General features: G+C 40.5%; 1 protein-coding gene across 4 annotated transcripts in view; it reads right to left on the reverse strand.

Moving 5' to 3' along the window:
• Positions 1-301: 301 nt before the first annotated feature.
• OTUD7A (OTU deubiquitinase 7A) overlaps positions 302-14,522 on the reverse strand; it is a 412,217-nt gene continuing 397,996 nt past the window's right edge. For all 4 annotated transcript variants that reach the window (XM_020968629.2, XM_020968633.2, XM_020968631.2 and 1 more), the window contains 3 exons: positions 10,606-10,720; positions 10,094-10,178; positions 302-5,966 (listed from right to left, as the gene is read on the reverse strand). In XM_020968629.2, coding sequence (XP_020824288.1) covers positions 4,539-5,966; positions 10,094-10,178; positions 10,606-10,720 — 1,628 coding nt within the window. In that variant the 3' untranslated portion in view covers positions 302-4,538. The remainder of the gene's footprint in view (positions 5,967-10,093; positions 10,179-10,605; positions 10,721-14,522) is intronic.

Below are 14,522 nucleotides of genomic sequence, written 5' to 3' on the forward strand. Positions count from 1 at the left end.
AATATATATTTTATGGGCCCATTTGATTTTAGTGAAGTATGTTTATGAATCCTAAATGAGATTTTAGAACAAGTCAGGCTTCCAGGTTGTGTGGCTGAATAGCCATTTTCCCAAGAGTCTTAGAAGAAGTAAGGGAAGGTTATGAATTCAACCTCCTAGCATGATTTCTTTTCCCCAAATATTTTGGGGAGGGGGGCAGGGAGAGGAAAGGGTGCACTTAAAAATTCACATCATTTCTAAACGCAAGTCATTGCAAATAGTCAGTATATCCACTTTTAGAAATCACATGTAGGGATTCAAATTGCTCTGGATCCCAGTTAAGCCATCTGGGAGTGAACATTTATTTAGGTAACAAAAACTCCACGATAATTTAAGGATTCTGAAGCTTCTTGTTACAAGGGAAAAGTAAGGGACAAAACTTTACCAACTGAAAAAAAAATCAAGCTTTTCAATGAAAGACATTTGCATGTTCCACCTCTCAATAGATAATTCAGCACACACAAAAAAATAGCATTCAGAACTCTAGAGAACACCGTATAGCTCTCTTCTCCTGGTTAAATGTCTACATAACAATTCTCAAGTTACCCCACTTATGTGACAACCCTGTTTATAATAAAGACGCAAAATATTGCTCTGTGGCATATTTTGAAAATAATATAAAAATAATTTCTATATTACAATTTAAACTTGGCTTGTAAAATATCAACATAATACAGCCTGAAATCTACAAACAGAATACACGTACAAATACCCTCCTTTAACAATAGACCTTTCTTTTCTTTTAATCATATACACAGGTAATAAGTGTGCAAATAAATGTTAAGCAAATTACTGAAACGTCCTCTATTGTGTTTTATGAATATTTGGTGAGCCTCTTTGAATCTTGCTGTTATATCAATAAGGACACCAGATAAAGAGTTAAAACAACCCAGTGGACCAAAGCGGAAGTGGACCACCTGCAATCATTTGCTACCTCGGTGGGGGCTTTGATCACCTAATTATGGCAGTTCCTCTGGAGAAAGGGGTCTTCCCCCTAATGATGCTTACTATCTTTCTAGAGAAAAATATTACCTATTTATCATCCTCTTTGTTATCCCCTTTTTTGCTTCCAAAAGTAAAAATAAACCATAGAATCTTAGAGGTATGATCATCTACTCCCACTCCCTCATTTTGGCTGATGAGGAAACTGGGACCAAAAAACTTAATGACTTGCCCAGGGTCACGCAGCCAATCAGTCAGAACTCAAACCCAGATCTCCTGACTCCCAAGTCATTAATCTTTCCACCATACTGCAGTGGCACTTTTCTAAAAAATGATTATGCATTCTAAAAATGCATCTTGTAGCAATAAACTGTTTTTTTTTTTACTGGTTCACATTCAGCATGATATCATAATTTAGTCAGAAAGAACCCCTGGCCAGGGACCTAGCCTAATTCTGTCTTTTATGCAGCATGCAACATATTGGTGTCCAGGATTATTAAATTATAATATAAAAATAGGTTTTTTTCCTTTTTTCTTTTTTGCAAATACTGTTGGAAGGATGGCTCTCAAGAAAAAGGATAGAAGATACAACTATTTTATGATGTGAAATGGATGACTCAATCAACAAGCTTTAATTAAGTGCCAGGCACAATGTCTGGACTTGATCAGTGCCATCAGGGCCTATACCAGGCATAATCAGTATGCTGGCTTGACCAGGCCATGTTGTCTCGGACACAGAATGTTTTTGTGGTGAGACATGTCTAAAACCTTAGCTAGGGGGTAGATTTAGAACTCTTTCCAAAGTAGTTTAAAAAAAAGCCTTGGGGGACTCTCTTTCAGTACATCAAAGATGGCAGTGGGGTAGGGGTGAGATTTATTTTTAATTTCAAGGGAAAAGACTAGGCTGCCACATTCTATTAGAAGTGACAGAATTAATTACTCCAAATAAATTTAGAATTTCCTGTATTACAATGGACCTTTTTTTTTTGAGGTGGTGGACACAGGGAAGAGGGGATTCTATATTTGTTTAAACCAGGCAGAGTGCATGAGAAAGGTAAAACATTTGCATAGCAAGTTTTGTCTTTGAAAAATTTGACAGGCAGAAGAACTGTACAATTAGAAAATAAGAAACAATCATCGACTTTGTTTTATGCTCTTGTGGCCCTGGGGTGCCTGTGAGGCTCCTAACCATTTCTGGAGGTGTATTCGAGCATCATTAAGGTTAGCTGTCGAATTTGTGTTTAATCTCATTAGAAGGATCAGCCATATGTTTGTTTATCTCTGTCTACATCTGGATTCTACAAATGAAGCAACCATTTTCCTCAACACAGTACACTAGGGTCACAAAGCGACAGTTCTGGCCTGAACAGATGAGATAAATCCAAAGAGCTGCTGGAAAACCCTTATACCAGAGTTTAAAAAAGAAAGAAAAAAAATATTTTTTTCTTTCCTTCTTTTGAGTAACAAAAACTGTAACAGGAGAAACATATGCCTTATTAATTGTTACACATTCAAAGTATTGTTCAGCATGAAAATTAAAATTTTCAAAAAATTTCCAGTAAAGTTTTTTTTTCTATTTACTAAAGAATTTTGACTCAAGGAATTGTTCATGTAAAACTCCAATAACTTGCAGAAAACCTCACATGCCGCAGAATAAAAAAATTAATTACTCACAGGAATTACTCTATTGTAATACTTAAAACAAGTAAAAAATGTATCGCTTTTTTTCATTTTTTTTTTTTGCTGTTAGTGTTCCTTTTTAGCATCTTCTCCAGATGTGAAGCAGTTGGCTCAAATAAAGAGACAGCTCTACCTGTCATTTTTTTTTCCTGAGGCTTGACATTGTCATGACCTCGTACAGAAGCAGTTGTCAAGGGGTAAGTGCTATTCTAAGGCTCTAAGAGTACTTCCAATTTTTTCTTTTGTCATTGAGGTTTCGGTCCCTTGTTTATATTCCTCAGAAACAAACAAGTTCTAATATTTGATTGGAATGGTAAGTTTTGATGTCATCCATTCCCTTGGCTAACAGCTGTCATCACTAGAGGTAACCCATGAAAGGACAATGGGTATTGCTGTACAAAAGAGGGTTGCTAAGGATACACTTTTGAGAAATTTATGTTTCCTATGGGAGGCACCACACAAGAAAAGGGAAAATTTAATGAGTGTTGGCCTTGGTCTCATCATCCTATGGTCAAAAACTGCTACGGGATCTAAAATATCTGGTGTTGGTTCTATAAATTCAGCACAGAATACTCTGGCTTTGGCCTGAATTAATCAGAGAGGAATATTTCTCCCTCATTACCTATTCCACCAAATTCTACTTCAAATAGGGGTAGGGAACTCCGTTACCATTCATGTTTCAAAGCCAGTCTCCATAATGAACTCACAAGCCGACCTCTGTCCAAGCAAAAATGACTCCCCGACCTGCTATCTGCCACAACCTTGGCTACGAAAGTTTTCCACATGCCCATGGTCAAAAGTCCATTAAAAAAAAAGTGGTCAAATTAAAAATCTGAGTGGACTGGTATCATTTTGCTCATGTACCATGATGAGTTCATTGACCACCTGCCTTTGTGGTGAATGGCAGGAATTTCATCCTGTTTCCCTCTTGAATAGCTCCTGTCATCTGAAGATCTCCAAGCAGCTGACAGACTTGAGCAGAAACCTCACAACACCCCTGTGAGGTAGGTTATAGTGTACCCATTTTAGAGATAATTGGGCTACTTTTGATGGCAGTGTAAATGTTGCCTCTAGACAGATGAACATGATAAGAGGGTTTGCTTATGAGATGAAACCTTATATTCCTAAAGGGTCAATGACAATGATCATAATGTCAGAAATAGTCAAAAGGTCTTTCTAGCGCCCCCCCCAACAAGATTGAGTGGGGCAGTAGGAGGAAGCAAAAAACCCTCTGTTTAAACTTGCTAACAAGCATACCCAGCAGAGCTACCAACACAGACCTTCTCTTCACATTTTCTTTCTATATAATGCATTGGTAATTGAATTCGTACAAACATCAACTAGTGTGGAAGATGTCAGTCACCATGTTTTTAAAAAAAAAGTATGAAAAATTATCCCCTTATCAAAACAAAGGGCTGTGGAATTTATTTATTTTCTTGGGGAACACAAAGATTCTCCTGATGGCTATTGGATCTTCAACATGTATGAGGCAGATGCTTTCCTAACACATCATCACATCTCCAATATTATGACTTTTCCCTCTATCCTTCTACTACCTGAGTGACATCAGCATAAGTTCAGGCACCATTAGTGATTTCTGACCACACATAGACACAGCACTGACAAAAAAAAAAGGGTAAACAACCTTTCAGCTGACCAGGGTGTGTAAAAAAGACACTGACAAAATGGAAAATAAATTCTTTATGATAAATTCATCTCTGATTTCTGTGTTTTCCCCAAACAGAAGCCACAAGCCTGACAGTGACTGTCACTCCCTTTGGGAAGGACTGGCTTTCCTCTGTTGTCCACCACCTTTTGCCATCATAAGAAAAAAAAAATGATGAGACTAATTGGTTTTGGAAGAGCCTCAGAAGTCTTCAGTGCCGGTGTCCTTTGGTCTCTCTCTCCCTTCGCTTGAGCTCCTCTTTGTAGCAGTAGGAACAGTAGTTTTCAGTCTCTGGGCGACCATAAAAGGAACAGTTCTCCTTCTTACAACGGTTCTGCTGAATGGAATAGATGGGGCAAACTGTGCTTCGGCCTCTGTTTTTATCATTGTTCAACCATGTCTGTGGTGCTTCCTCATCAGCATATTCTAAGCAGTCTCTAATGTCACCAGTGTTAAAGCCATTGGTGTATGTCTGGGACTTGTGTTCTGTGGGCAGGGCATAGGTCAAAGATTCCACTGTGTTCACTGTGCGGATGCCCGCAATACGGGCGGGGCTATAGCTCTGTGATGACAGGGATCTATTCTGCTGGGGGTATGTAGCACAAGTTTTGAGAGTGCCAACCACTGGCTTGTAGGTATCATCCTGGAAGCTGGACGGCTTGGAGTTTACATCATGCAAATGGATCACGCTTTGCCTCTGGACTGGTGGAGTATGGCTATAGTGGGCGGAAACGGGAGTGGGGCCATTCCTCTTTGCACTGTTGCTAGGGGAAGAAAATGACCCTGGGGTGGGACTGGTACGGTCTTTAAATTTTAAAACAAGTTGAGTTGTATGGCTTTGAGGCAAGACTGGTGATGCCCTGTCCTGAGGGGACGATTCCAGTTTTTCCTTGGAAAAGGCCTCTTGTTCCAACTTCCTGCATGAGGACCCACCGAGTGAGGCCTTCTTCTCCGCCTCTTTCCGCTTCTGTTCCTGCTCTGCGTTGAAGCGCTCCTGAGCGCTCGTCAGGTAGTAACCAATCATTTCCTCGTGGAATTGATGCCGGTGACTGGTCAGGAGGAGACCAGCAAAGATGAACTTACGCTCGCCTTGCATGGCAGCTCTCAGGATGTTAAGGCTTAGCTTCACATCAGTGCTATACTTCCATGGGTCTGACTGCTTATCTGAGAGAGTCTTGGTGTTTTTCTCAATGGGAGACACACTTGCCTTGTCGGTGGGAGACGGGGTGTTTTTTTCTGAGGGGGATGTGCTCGCTGACTGGCCTGACTCCTCTTTGCTGCCTTTTCGAGATTTGGACTTCTTCTCCTTGACTTTATCTGTCCCATCGCCATTCTTCCCATTCCCTGAATTGGCTCGACCCATTTTCCCATGGACCAGCCCACCGAGGCCTCCCATGTTCTTCTTCAGTTTGATTCCAAGGGTTTTGCTGAGACTCCCCAGCTTATTGGCCACAGAATCGGTCCTGTTCTTGTCCTTTTCCTTTCTCTGTTTGTCCTTCTCTTTTTCTTTCCCATTCTTCCCATTATTGCTATTGGAATTACTACAGATGGAATCTCGGTCTGAGTCCATGGAGTCAGCCAGAGACTGAACATCCTCTCCTGCTGAAGCTGTAGGAGATTCAGGCTGGGCCAAAGGAGCCTAAACAAGAAGAATTAGGAATAAATGAGATCTGAGAAAGACCATTGTTGAGGAAAAAGCTTAATTTAAACCAAAAACAACAACAACAATAAAATCCCTCTTCATCTCGCTGTGCTTTTGACCTTCAAGGCTATCCTCTAACTAGTCTCTACATACTGTTTAATTAGTCTCTTTTTTTGCACACAGGACATGAAGTACTTAGAGGAAAATCTAGAGGGACAGAAACATGATCTATTTGTCAGCAGTAATAAGCAGAGTTTTTGAGAGGCATGACCGAAGGCGTTTATACTAATGCACTGTAGAGACCCTATAATCTGCATGTTAAATTAGCAGGATTGCTGCCATCTGACTACATTTCTGAAAATGGAGCTTGGGTTTCTTTTCTTCTTTCTTTCTTCAGTGAAATCATAAAGGAGGTTGCTTAGGAACACAGGAAAGTTGGGCTTTTTTTTGGGGGGAGGGGTTCGGCAAAGGGAGCTGCATCTGTAACAGTGACCCTTGAATGACCAAGCCTCTAAAGGGTAATCACTGTATCAAGATATAGAGCCTCCCAGATCCCTGCACACTTTAGGGAACTCAATCGACTTGGGCCAGAAATAGTCACACTATGCTTTAAAGCATGCTCAGACTGCTTCCTTCTTGTCTTCCCCTATCCCTACCCCCACCCCCTCCCCCGAAGACTGGACAAGAAAAACTTATGATTCTAAATACAGGTTTACAGGATTGTAGAATTAGAACTGGAAGGGACCTCAGACGTCATCCAGATCAAAACCACCCCCACCCCATTTTACAGAGGAGGAAACTGAAGGCCAGAGAGGGGAAGTGATTTGTACAAGGTCATAGAGGTAGTGATTAGCAAACTCAGATCTCCTGACTTCAATTATCTAGCACTCTTTTTGAAGCACCATATTATCCATCCATCCATCTATCCATCCATCCATCCAGCAAAATGTTTCTTGAGCACCTCCAATGGGCAAAGCAATAGAGTAGATACTAACAAGTCAAGGCAGACATATTCTCTGTCCTGAAAGTACTTATAATTTAGCTAGGGAGAGAAGACATAACTAATAGGTAGAAAAGATGACTAATATAGGAAAAGTATCAATACCTGTGGTGGTAAAGGTAGTAGAAGAATTCAGAGGAAGAGGCATGTGGTAGGAGTGATCAAAAAAGACTTTTTGGACTTGGGTCGAGAAAGATGGAAAGGTTTTCAATAACTAGAGATTGGGCAGAGGGCTGGTGAGGGAGGAGGAGCTGCAAGTAGAGGGGCATTGTGAAATAACCCCCAAAATACAAGGTATAGTCTTAGGACTAATTTTAAGGGCAGATAGATATAGTTTAAAGGTAAAAACCCTAGTAAAAATCCCTACACAAAAAAAATATCTTTCCTCTTACCTTACATGGTACCAGAAATTTTACCATTAGAGATTTACTCCTCTGGTTCAGTAATTGGCTTTTTGATCTTTCAGTGTCCCTTATTGCTAATACTCCTAGGATATGGCATCTTAAACTAGCATCTAATTAAAGATTCAATTCTTGTTAATTACCACAATTAATAATAACAACAGCTAACATTTACTTATTGCTTTAAAGTTAGCAAAGAACTTTACATGTTATCTCATTTGATTGTCACAAAACCATGTGAAGTAGGCACTAATATTATCCCCATTTTACAGATAAGGAAACAGGAACAGGGGGTTTAAATGACTTGCTTAGGTTCCCACAGCTTGGAAGTATTGCAGGCAGGATTTGAACTCAAGTCATCTTGATTCCAAGTCCACACTCTATCCACTGTGTGGCTTAATACAGGACTCTGAGGGTCAGGATCACCGGATATATTCCAGAACAAAGAAAGGCTCGGGGAGAAGAGATGCTAAAATTTAAGTAGGGGAAATAGAAGGGTCTTGAAGGGGAAAGTAAGAGGAAGCCAGAGACTAGTTTCACTGTGATAGAGGCTCATAGAGTTAAGGGCAAGGCACTCACTCCATTGACTGCTCCTAGAAAGACTCTATATGTAATTAACTCATGACACCTGATGGCTTCCACCAGTGACATTTCAAGATAAGACTTGAAAGTGTTGGGAGGTAAGCCCATTTCTCCCCTCTGAAGGATTCATAAGACCAGAGAGGTAGAGCTGGATTGGTCCCTTAAAGGTTATATAGTTCAATCTCTTCATTTTACAGATGAGAAAAGTCGGCTTAGCTTTATTTTTTGTTTTTGTTTTTTTTCAGTTAAATGACTAGCCCAAGGTTACATATGTGTTAAATAGCAGGATATCAGTCCTCGTACTATGACTCTAAACATAGCATTCTTTCCACTGGACTATGCTTAGGCAGCTAGGCAGGACAGCTAGGTGGCACAGTGGATAGAGTACCTGGCCTGTAGTCAGGAAGACTCATCTTCCTGAGTTCAAATCTGGCCTCAGACTCGTATTAGCTGTATGACCCTGGGCAAGTCATTTAACCCTGTTTGCCTCAGTTTCCTCATCTGTAAAATGAGCTGGAGAAGAAAATGGCAAACCACTCCAGTATCATTGCCAAGAAAACCCCAAGTTGGGTCACAAAGAGTAGGACAGGACTGAAATGACTCAACAAAGTGCTCAAGCAATAACAGTACCCACCTCCTTCCCATCTTTTCTGGTTTATGAAGAGGGAAGTCTTGTCTAGGGGCCAAGAGGAAAGCCAGCTCTCCTGGGCAGCATGATGCCATGGGATGTGGAGTGGGAGTTCTGAGTCTAACCCACAATTTTAGAGTAAACCTCCTCACAACACTTCTACCTCTGAGCCCTGCCTTGATGTGATGAAGCCTAAGGGCATTAAAACAGTCTACAGTGGCCACTCACAGTAAACCAAGTCTGAGGCATAAGGGAACAAACCCAGATTGGAGTCTAAGGGGGCTGAAGGAAAAGATGAGTGTCTAAGGTGTACTTCAAGGAACTTCAGAAATGACTTAATCTGAGACCCTTATTTTAATGATGAGCCTCAGAAGTGAAGAAACTTGCCCAAGGTCACATAGCTAGAAAGCTACAGGACTCCAGTTTCATTTTCCTTACTTTCCACTACACTATACGACATCATTCTCCCCTAGACTCCACTAATTAAATTAAAAAGTGGCAAATAAGTCAGATCCTTAAAGTAAACGGCACAAATAATTGTCAAGGCAGGGATAGCAAAGAAGTCCCCGACTCTGCCTACAAAGGGATGGGATGACTTCCCCAAGGCAGTCTAAAGGCCATACTTTTACTTCCCTAGCTCTGATGCCTATCTTCTTCAAATCAGTGACCTAGCTGGACAAAATTTTACATCTAGAAAGAAAGTGCCACCTACTGGGAGAAGGAGGATATTCACAGAATTTGTCTTTCATTCCTGCCCCTTCCACCCGCCCCCGTCCACCTCCCATTATTCACACAAACACACAAAGCTTATAATTAATTCTTCTACAAGGGAGCACAGCATGTTCTGATCTTGGCAGAGAGATATTTCTATGTTGTGACTTGTCTAAAGCCTGTTGTCTGAGCAAGCATGCTTTTCCTCTCCTTTATATTTAAAAAAATAAATAAATAAAAAGAAAGAAAACCAGCAAACCCCCCCCCCATTTACTTAGTAAATAAACACACATATATACACTCACACAAAATCAGGGGCTACTTGACCTAATTCACATCCTATTCCCCGAAAAGAAGACAAAAGGACCAATGATATCTTTGTTATACACTCAGTTTTTTGTTTTCTTTTTTTATCTTTTTTTTATCTTCTTCCATTCATTATGCATTCTTCCATGCAGCTCCTCTTTCTTCCTCCTCACAACCTCTGGTAAGAGTATGAAGTGAGGTGGGAAGGGGGAAGGATGAACAGTCCCCGTGGGAAGATGGGAATTCGGAGGAGAGCTGTTAATCTCTCTTCTAACAAGGGGAGCCTCTAGAGGAGGGCACTTTGGGGAAGCTTCCTTGGGAAGGACAAGTCCAGACTAGGACAGGACAGTCATTAGGGGAAGAAGCTGAGGAGAGAGCAATGGAGCCCAGGCTAGATGTGTTCGTTCCTGAAACTCATGCTCCTATTGTCAAGCATTTTGCCTCTGACGGAGAATACCAGGAGGTACTTGCTTCTGTCTAGAGATGAGAGGCTTACCCGGGTTTCAGAGGGGATGCGGATCCAAGTGACATTCATGTAGCTGTGCAGAAGGTTCAGCTTGGCTTCTAGGGACAGTATCAGACTGAGGAGTTTGCGGAAAAAATAAAGGAAAACACATACAAAATGAGTCTCAAACATGTCAGATGTTAAACTCCAATTAAACACACCCTCACTAGCGTGCACACACACACACACACACACACACGCGTGCGCGCGCATACACACACACACACACACACACACACACACACACACACACAGAGCTACATCTCTCCCGCCCAAGGCTTTCTGCATCTGTTAGGAGAAAATGGTCTGACATCCTACACGTTCTCATGAATTACAGTTACTCACTGGCCCCCTCTTAGAATAGACAGGTATGGGCATTTACCCCCTACCCACCCAAAACTGGACTCCACATCACTCACTTCCTCTTCCCTTTTACCATTAGGGGGAGGGAGATGTGAATGGGAAGGAAGACTATGTGTCCAGGGATGGGGGAAAAGGCTTACTTGGCTAATCTGGCGTTATCATTGTCATCCTTTCCCCATTCCCAGTCCTTCCCAGGATCAACTGCAAAGTGCAAAGGTAGTAATTTGTGTTCAGAGTCGGTGAGAGGGATGACCGCTAACGGAGAGAAAAAGAGATAAACAAATGAAAAGAGGTATTCCATTTTGGTGATATGGAAGTATGATTCAGAGACCATTAGATAGAAAGAAAAAACATGGAACCTGGAAACCAGCTGCTTCTTCTCTCAGGCAAACGTGATATATGAAAAGGGGGCATGGTCATCCAGTAGACAGGCCTTGAACTTCCCACCGGGAAGGTGTGTGGGGACTGAGGAGTGGGGAGAAACTTTTCCATTAGTGGACATAGACCTGTTTAATCCTTCCCTTCCTTTCCCTTTTCTCAGATCCCCGGCAAATACAGGAAAAACAAAAGCTGCTTCTTTCTAGGGACATGCAAATAGTTCTTTTGTTATTTAGCAGGGGATGGGCCCTTACAGATTTTATTTTAAACAGAGCTAAGGCCCCAGACATCTTTTATAATTAACCTTTGATTGCAGCCAAATGGAAGCTATGCAGCTCAAGGCCTCAATCTTCGCTTTCCTTAGCAGAATTTGCAACTTGAAAAGATGTGGCCTTGAAGCTAAAGATTCTCTGGTGATTAGTCTTCCACTGGGATAGAGGGTTTGCAGGCAGCAGGTTACCCACAAATCTCTTTGAGTTATAGTCAATGACAGAGCAAGATCCCTTAGGATACCTACATGCCAAGACTATAGATATTTTCTACCTATGTTTCAAAGAGGAAAAGGTGATTAAGTACTGTGTTAAAATAATTTCTTTATGTTTTCTGAAAAATCTCTTTAATTCTCAGAGCACAGTAATTGGGGTATAAATATCCAAATTCATAAGATCAAATCAGAATTCTGCCCATGTTTCCTAGTCATTTCACAAAGAAAGTCAGGGTGAAAATATACGTGATAGCTCAAAGGGAGAGGAAGAAACAAAGTCAGTTTCAACTCTGAGAGCCTTCAAGAAAAGAGTGAAAGTGGATGCTAGGTAAATCGATTGATATGAATGAGATAAATATGAGACACACATATGTAAAGCACTTTGCAAATCTTACAACCTATATAAATGGTATTATTGTTACTGTTTTTAGTAGTTAACTGCATAAGAAAGTTTCCTGTAGAGTTAGGCAAGGAAGTAGCACCAATGAATGAACAGATCTGCCTCCTGGGAAGACTTGAGATCATTCTGTTGGTCATCTAGGAATGCCTGATTCTCTTTGCCCTGTGATACACTGAGCTGCAAGCTAAAATAAGCCCGTCACACCAAAACTACCTTTTATTTATTATACCTGTGGACTCCTCAGACTCCTATACCTTACATAGGAGAGTCTGCTACTTAAATTACTTAAATTAAATTACTTAAATCATAGTGCTTGACTAGGAAATGCTAGTTTGGCTTAGTGGCCTCCACCCTTACCTTTCCATTGTGGATTTCTAGTGGATACATACATACATACATACATACATACATATGTGTGTATATATGTAGGAAAATATATGTATATATCCACATGTATATTTTATATACATGTGTATATGTACATAGATGTAGATAGCTATAGGTACGTGTATACATATACCAATTTGAACTCTATAGCTTAGGCTTCGCTAGGTTCATGTCGAACAAAATCCAACTGTGGTAATCATGAAGAAATTCGCCTTTAGTATTGCTTGATTCTAACATTGGACACTGTTGGGGATAGAACCCTATACCTGGAGTCAGAAAGGCCTGAGGATGATGATGATGATAATGTCAGGATACCCTCTTCTATGTGGATTTGTGTGATGCTACTTTTATCTGTCAACCATTCCTTTTCAGTCTTATTTACTGGTTCTTCACCCATCTCATGACCAATAACCATGGATGTTGCCCCTACCCCCCCCCCCGATTTTGACTTGGCCCCTCTTTTCTTTTCCCTTTATAGTATCTCACTTAGTGATCTCATTAGCTTCCATGGGTTCAATTATCATCTCTCTGTTAATGATTCTCAAAGCTCTATATCTAACCTTAAACTGTCTCCTGAGCTCCAGTCCTACATCACCAAAGGCCTCTTGGACATTCAAACTGCATCTCCCATAAGCATCTCAAAATCTCCAAGTCCAAAACATTTCCCTTCGACCCTATTTTCCCAGCTTCCTTTATACTTTTTAGGTTAGCCCAGGCTCACAGCTCATCCTCAAATCCTTCTTCTAATTCAACCCACATACACAATGCATTGGCAATCTTATCAATTCTACCTTCAGAACATCTGTCATCTAGGTCCCCTTCTTTCCACTCACAGTCACCACTCTAGTTGAGTTCTTCATCACCTTTCATCTGACTATTGGCATAGCTCTCTGCCAAGTCTCCCTGCTTCTTGTTTGCTCCGGTACATCGTCCTCTAATCTGCTGCCAAGGCAATTTTTCTCAAGTGTAGGGTCTGAATATATCTCTCCCCTCCCCCAATCAATGGGTTCCAGGATTAAATACAAACTTGTCTGTTTAGCACTTAAAGTTCTTCTATCCTGTTTTCTTTCTACCTTTTTAGACTCCTGACATGTCCCTTCCCTCCATATACTTTGTGATCTAACAACTTGGCCCTCTTGTAACTCTTCAAACATAGCATTCCATCTTCCTGTCCATCCTTTGCACTGGTTGTCCCCTAAGGCTTGAATGCTCTGCTCCCTCCCTCTACGTTGTGGTTGCCCTGGTTTCCTTCAAGATTCAGCTCATGTCTTACCTTTTGCAGGAAGCCTTCCCAAGTCCCCTCTACCTGCTAGTGCCTTCTCTGCTCAGCACAGTGCCTGGCACACGGCAAATACTTAGCAAATGCCTTTTTCATAGGATCATAAGATTACGTGATCATAAATTTTGAGCTAGAAGGGACCTTAGAGGTCATTAAGTACCACCTCCTCATTTTTTACAGATGAGGAAACTGAGGCCCAAAGAGGTTAACTCACTTGCCCAAGGTCATACAGAGAGCAAATGTCCGAGATGGGATTTGATCCCAGGTCTTCCTAATTCTGAACTCAACTTTCTATCCACTATAGCAGCAATTCTTGAAGTTTTTGTTTCTAGTACTCCCTTCACTTACTTGAAAATTACTGAGGATTCCACAGAGTTTTTATGAAGATCATGTGTATCTGACTGATAGACTGATAAAACTGATATAATTTTAAAATATTTATTTCTTACCTCATTAAAAATAATAAACCCATTATATGTTAACACATTTTATGAAATATGTACTATATAAAACGTTAATAAATAATACAATAAAATAACAGAATACTAAATATATCATAATACATAATATAACATAAGATATATGATATCTTATACAATAAACTATATAAGATATAATATAAAAGAATATATCACGTATAATAAATAAGAACATAGTTTTATAAAAATAAATATTTTCCAAAACAAAAAAAAAATTAGTGAGGAGAGTAGCATTGCAAATCTCTAACATCTATCTTAATAGAAGACAGTTGGATTCTTATATAATAATAATAATAAATAATAGTAATAATAGCTAACATTGATGTAGTGCTTACTGTATCCCAAGAACTGCACTAAGTGCTTTACATTTATTATCTCATTTGATCTTCACAATAACCCTAAGAGGTAGATGCTATTATTATCCCCATTTTACAGATGAGGAAACTGAGACAGGCAGAGGTAAAGTGATAGGCAGCTAGGTGGCTCAGCGGATAGAGTGCTGAGCCTGAGGTCAGAAAGATCTGGGTTCAAATCTGCCCTCAGATACTTACTAGCTGTATGACCCTGGGCAAGTCACTTAACCTATTTGCCTTAATCCACTGAAGAAGGAAATGGCAAACCACTCCAACATCTTTGCCAAGAAAACTCCA

This window comes from Phascolarctos cinereus, unplaced genomic scaffold, assembly GCF_003287225.1.
Source record: "Phascolarctos cinereus isolate Bilbo 61053 unplaced genomic scaffold, phaCin_HiC Scaffold_3;HRSCAF=262, whole genome shotgun sequence".
NCBI lineage: Eukaryota > Metazoa > Chordata > Mammalia > Diprotodontia > Phascolarctidae > Phascolarctos > Phascolarctos cinereus.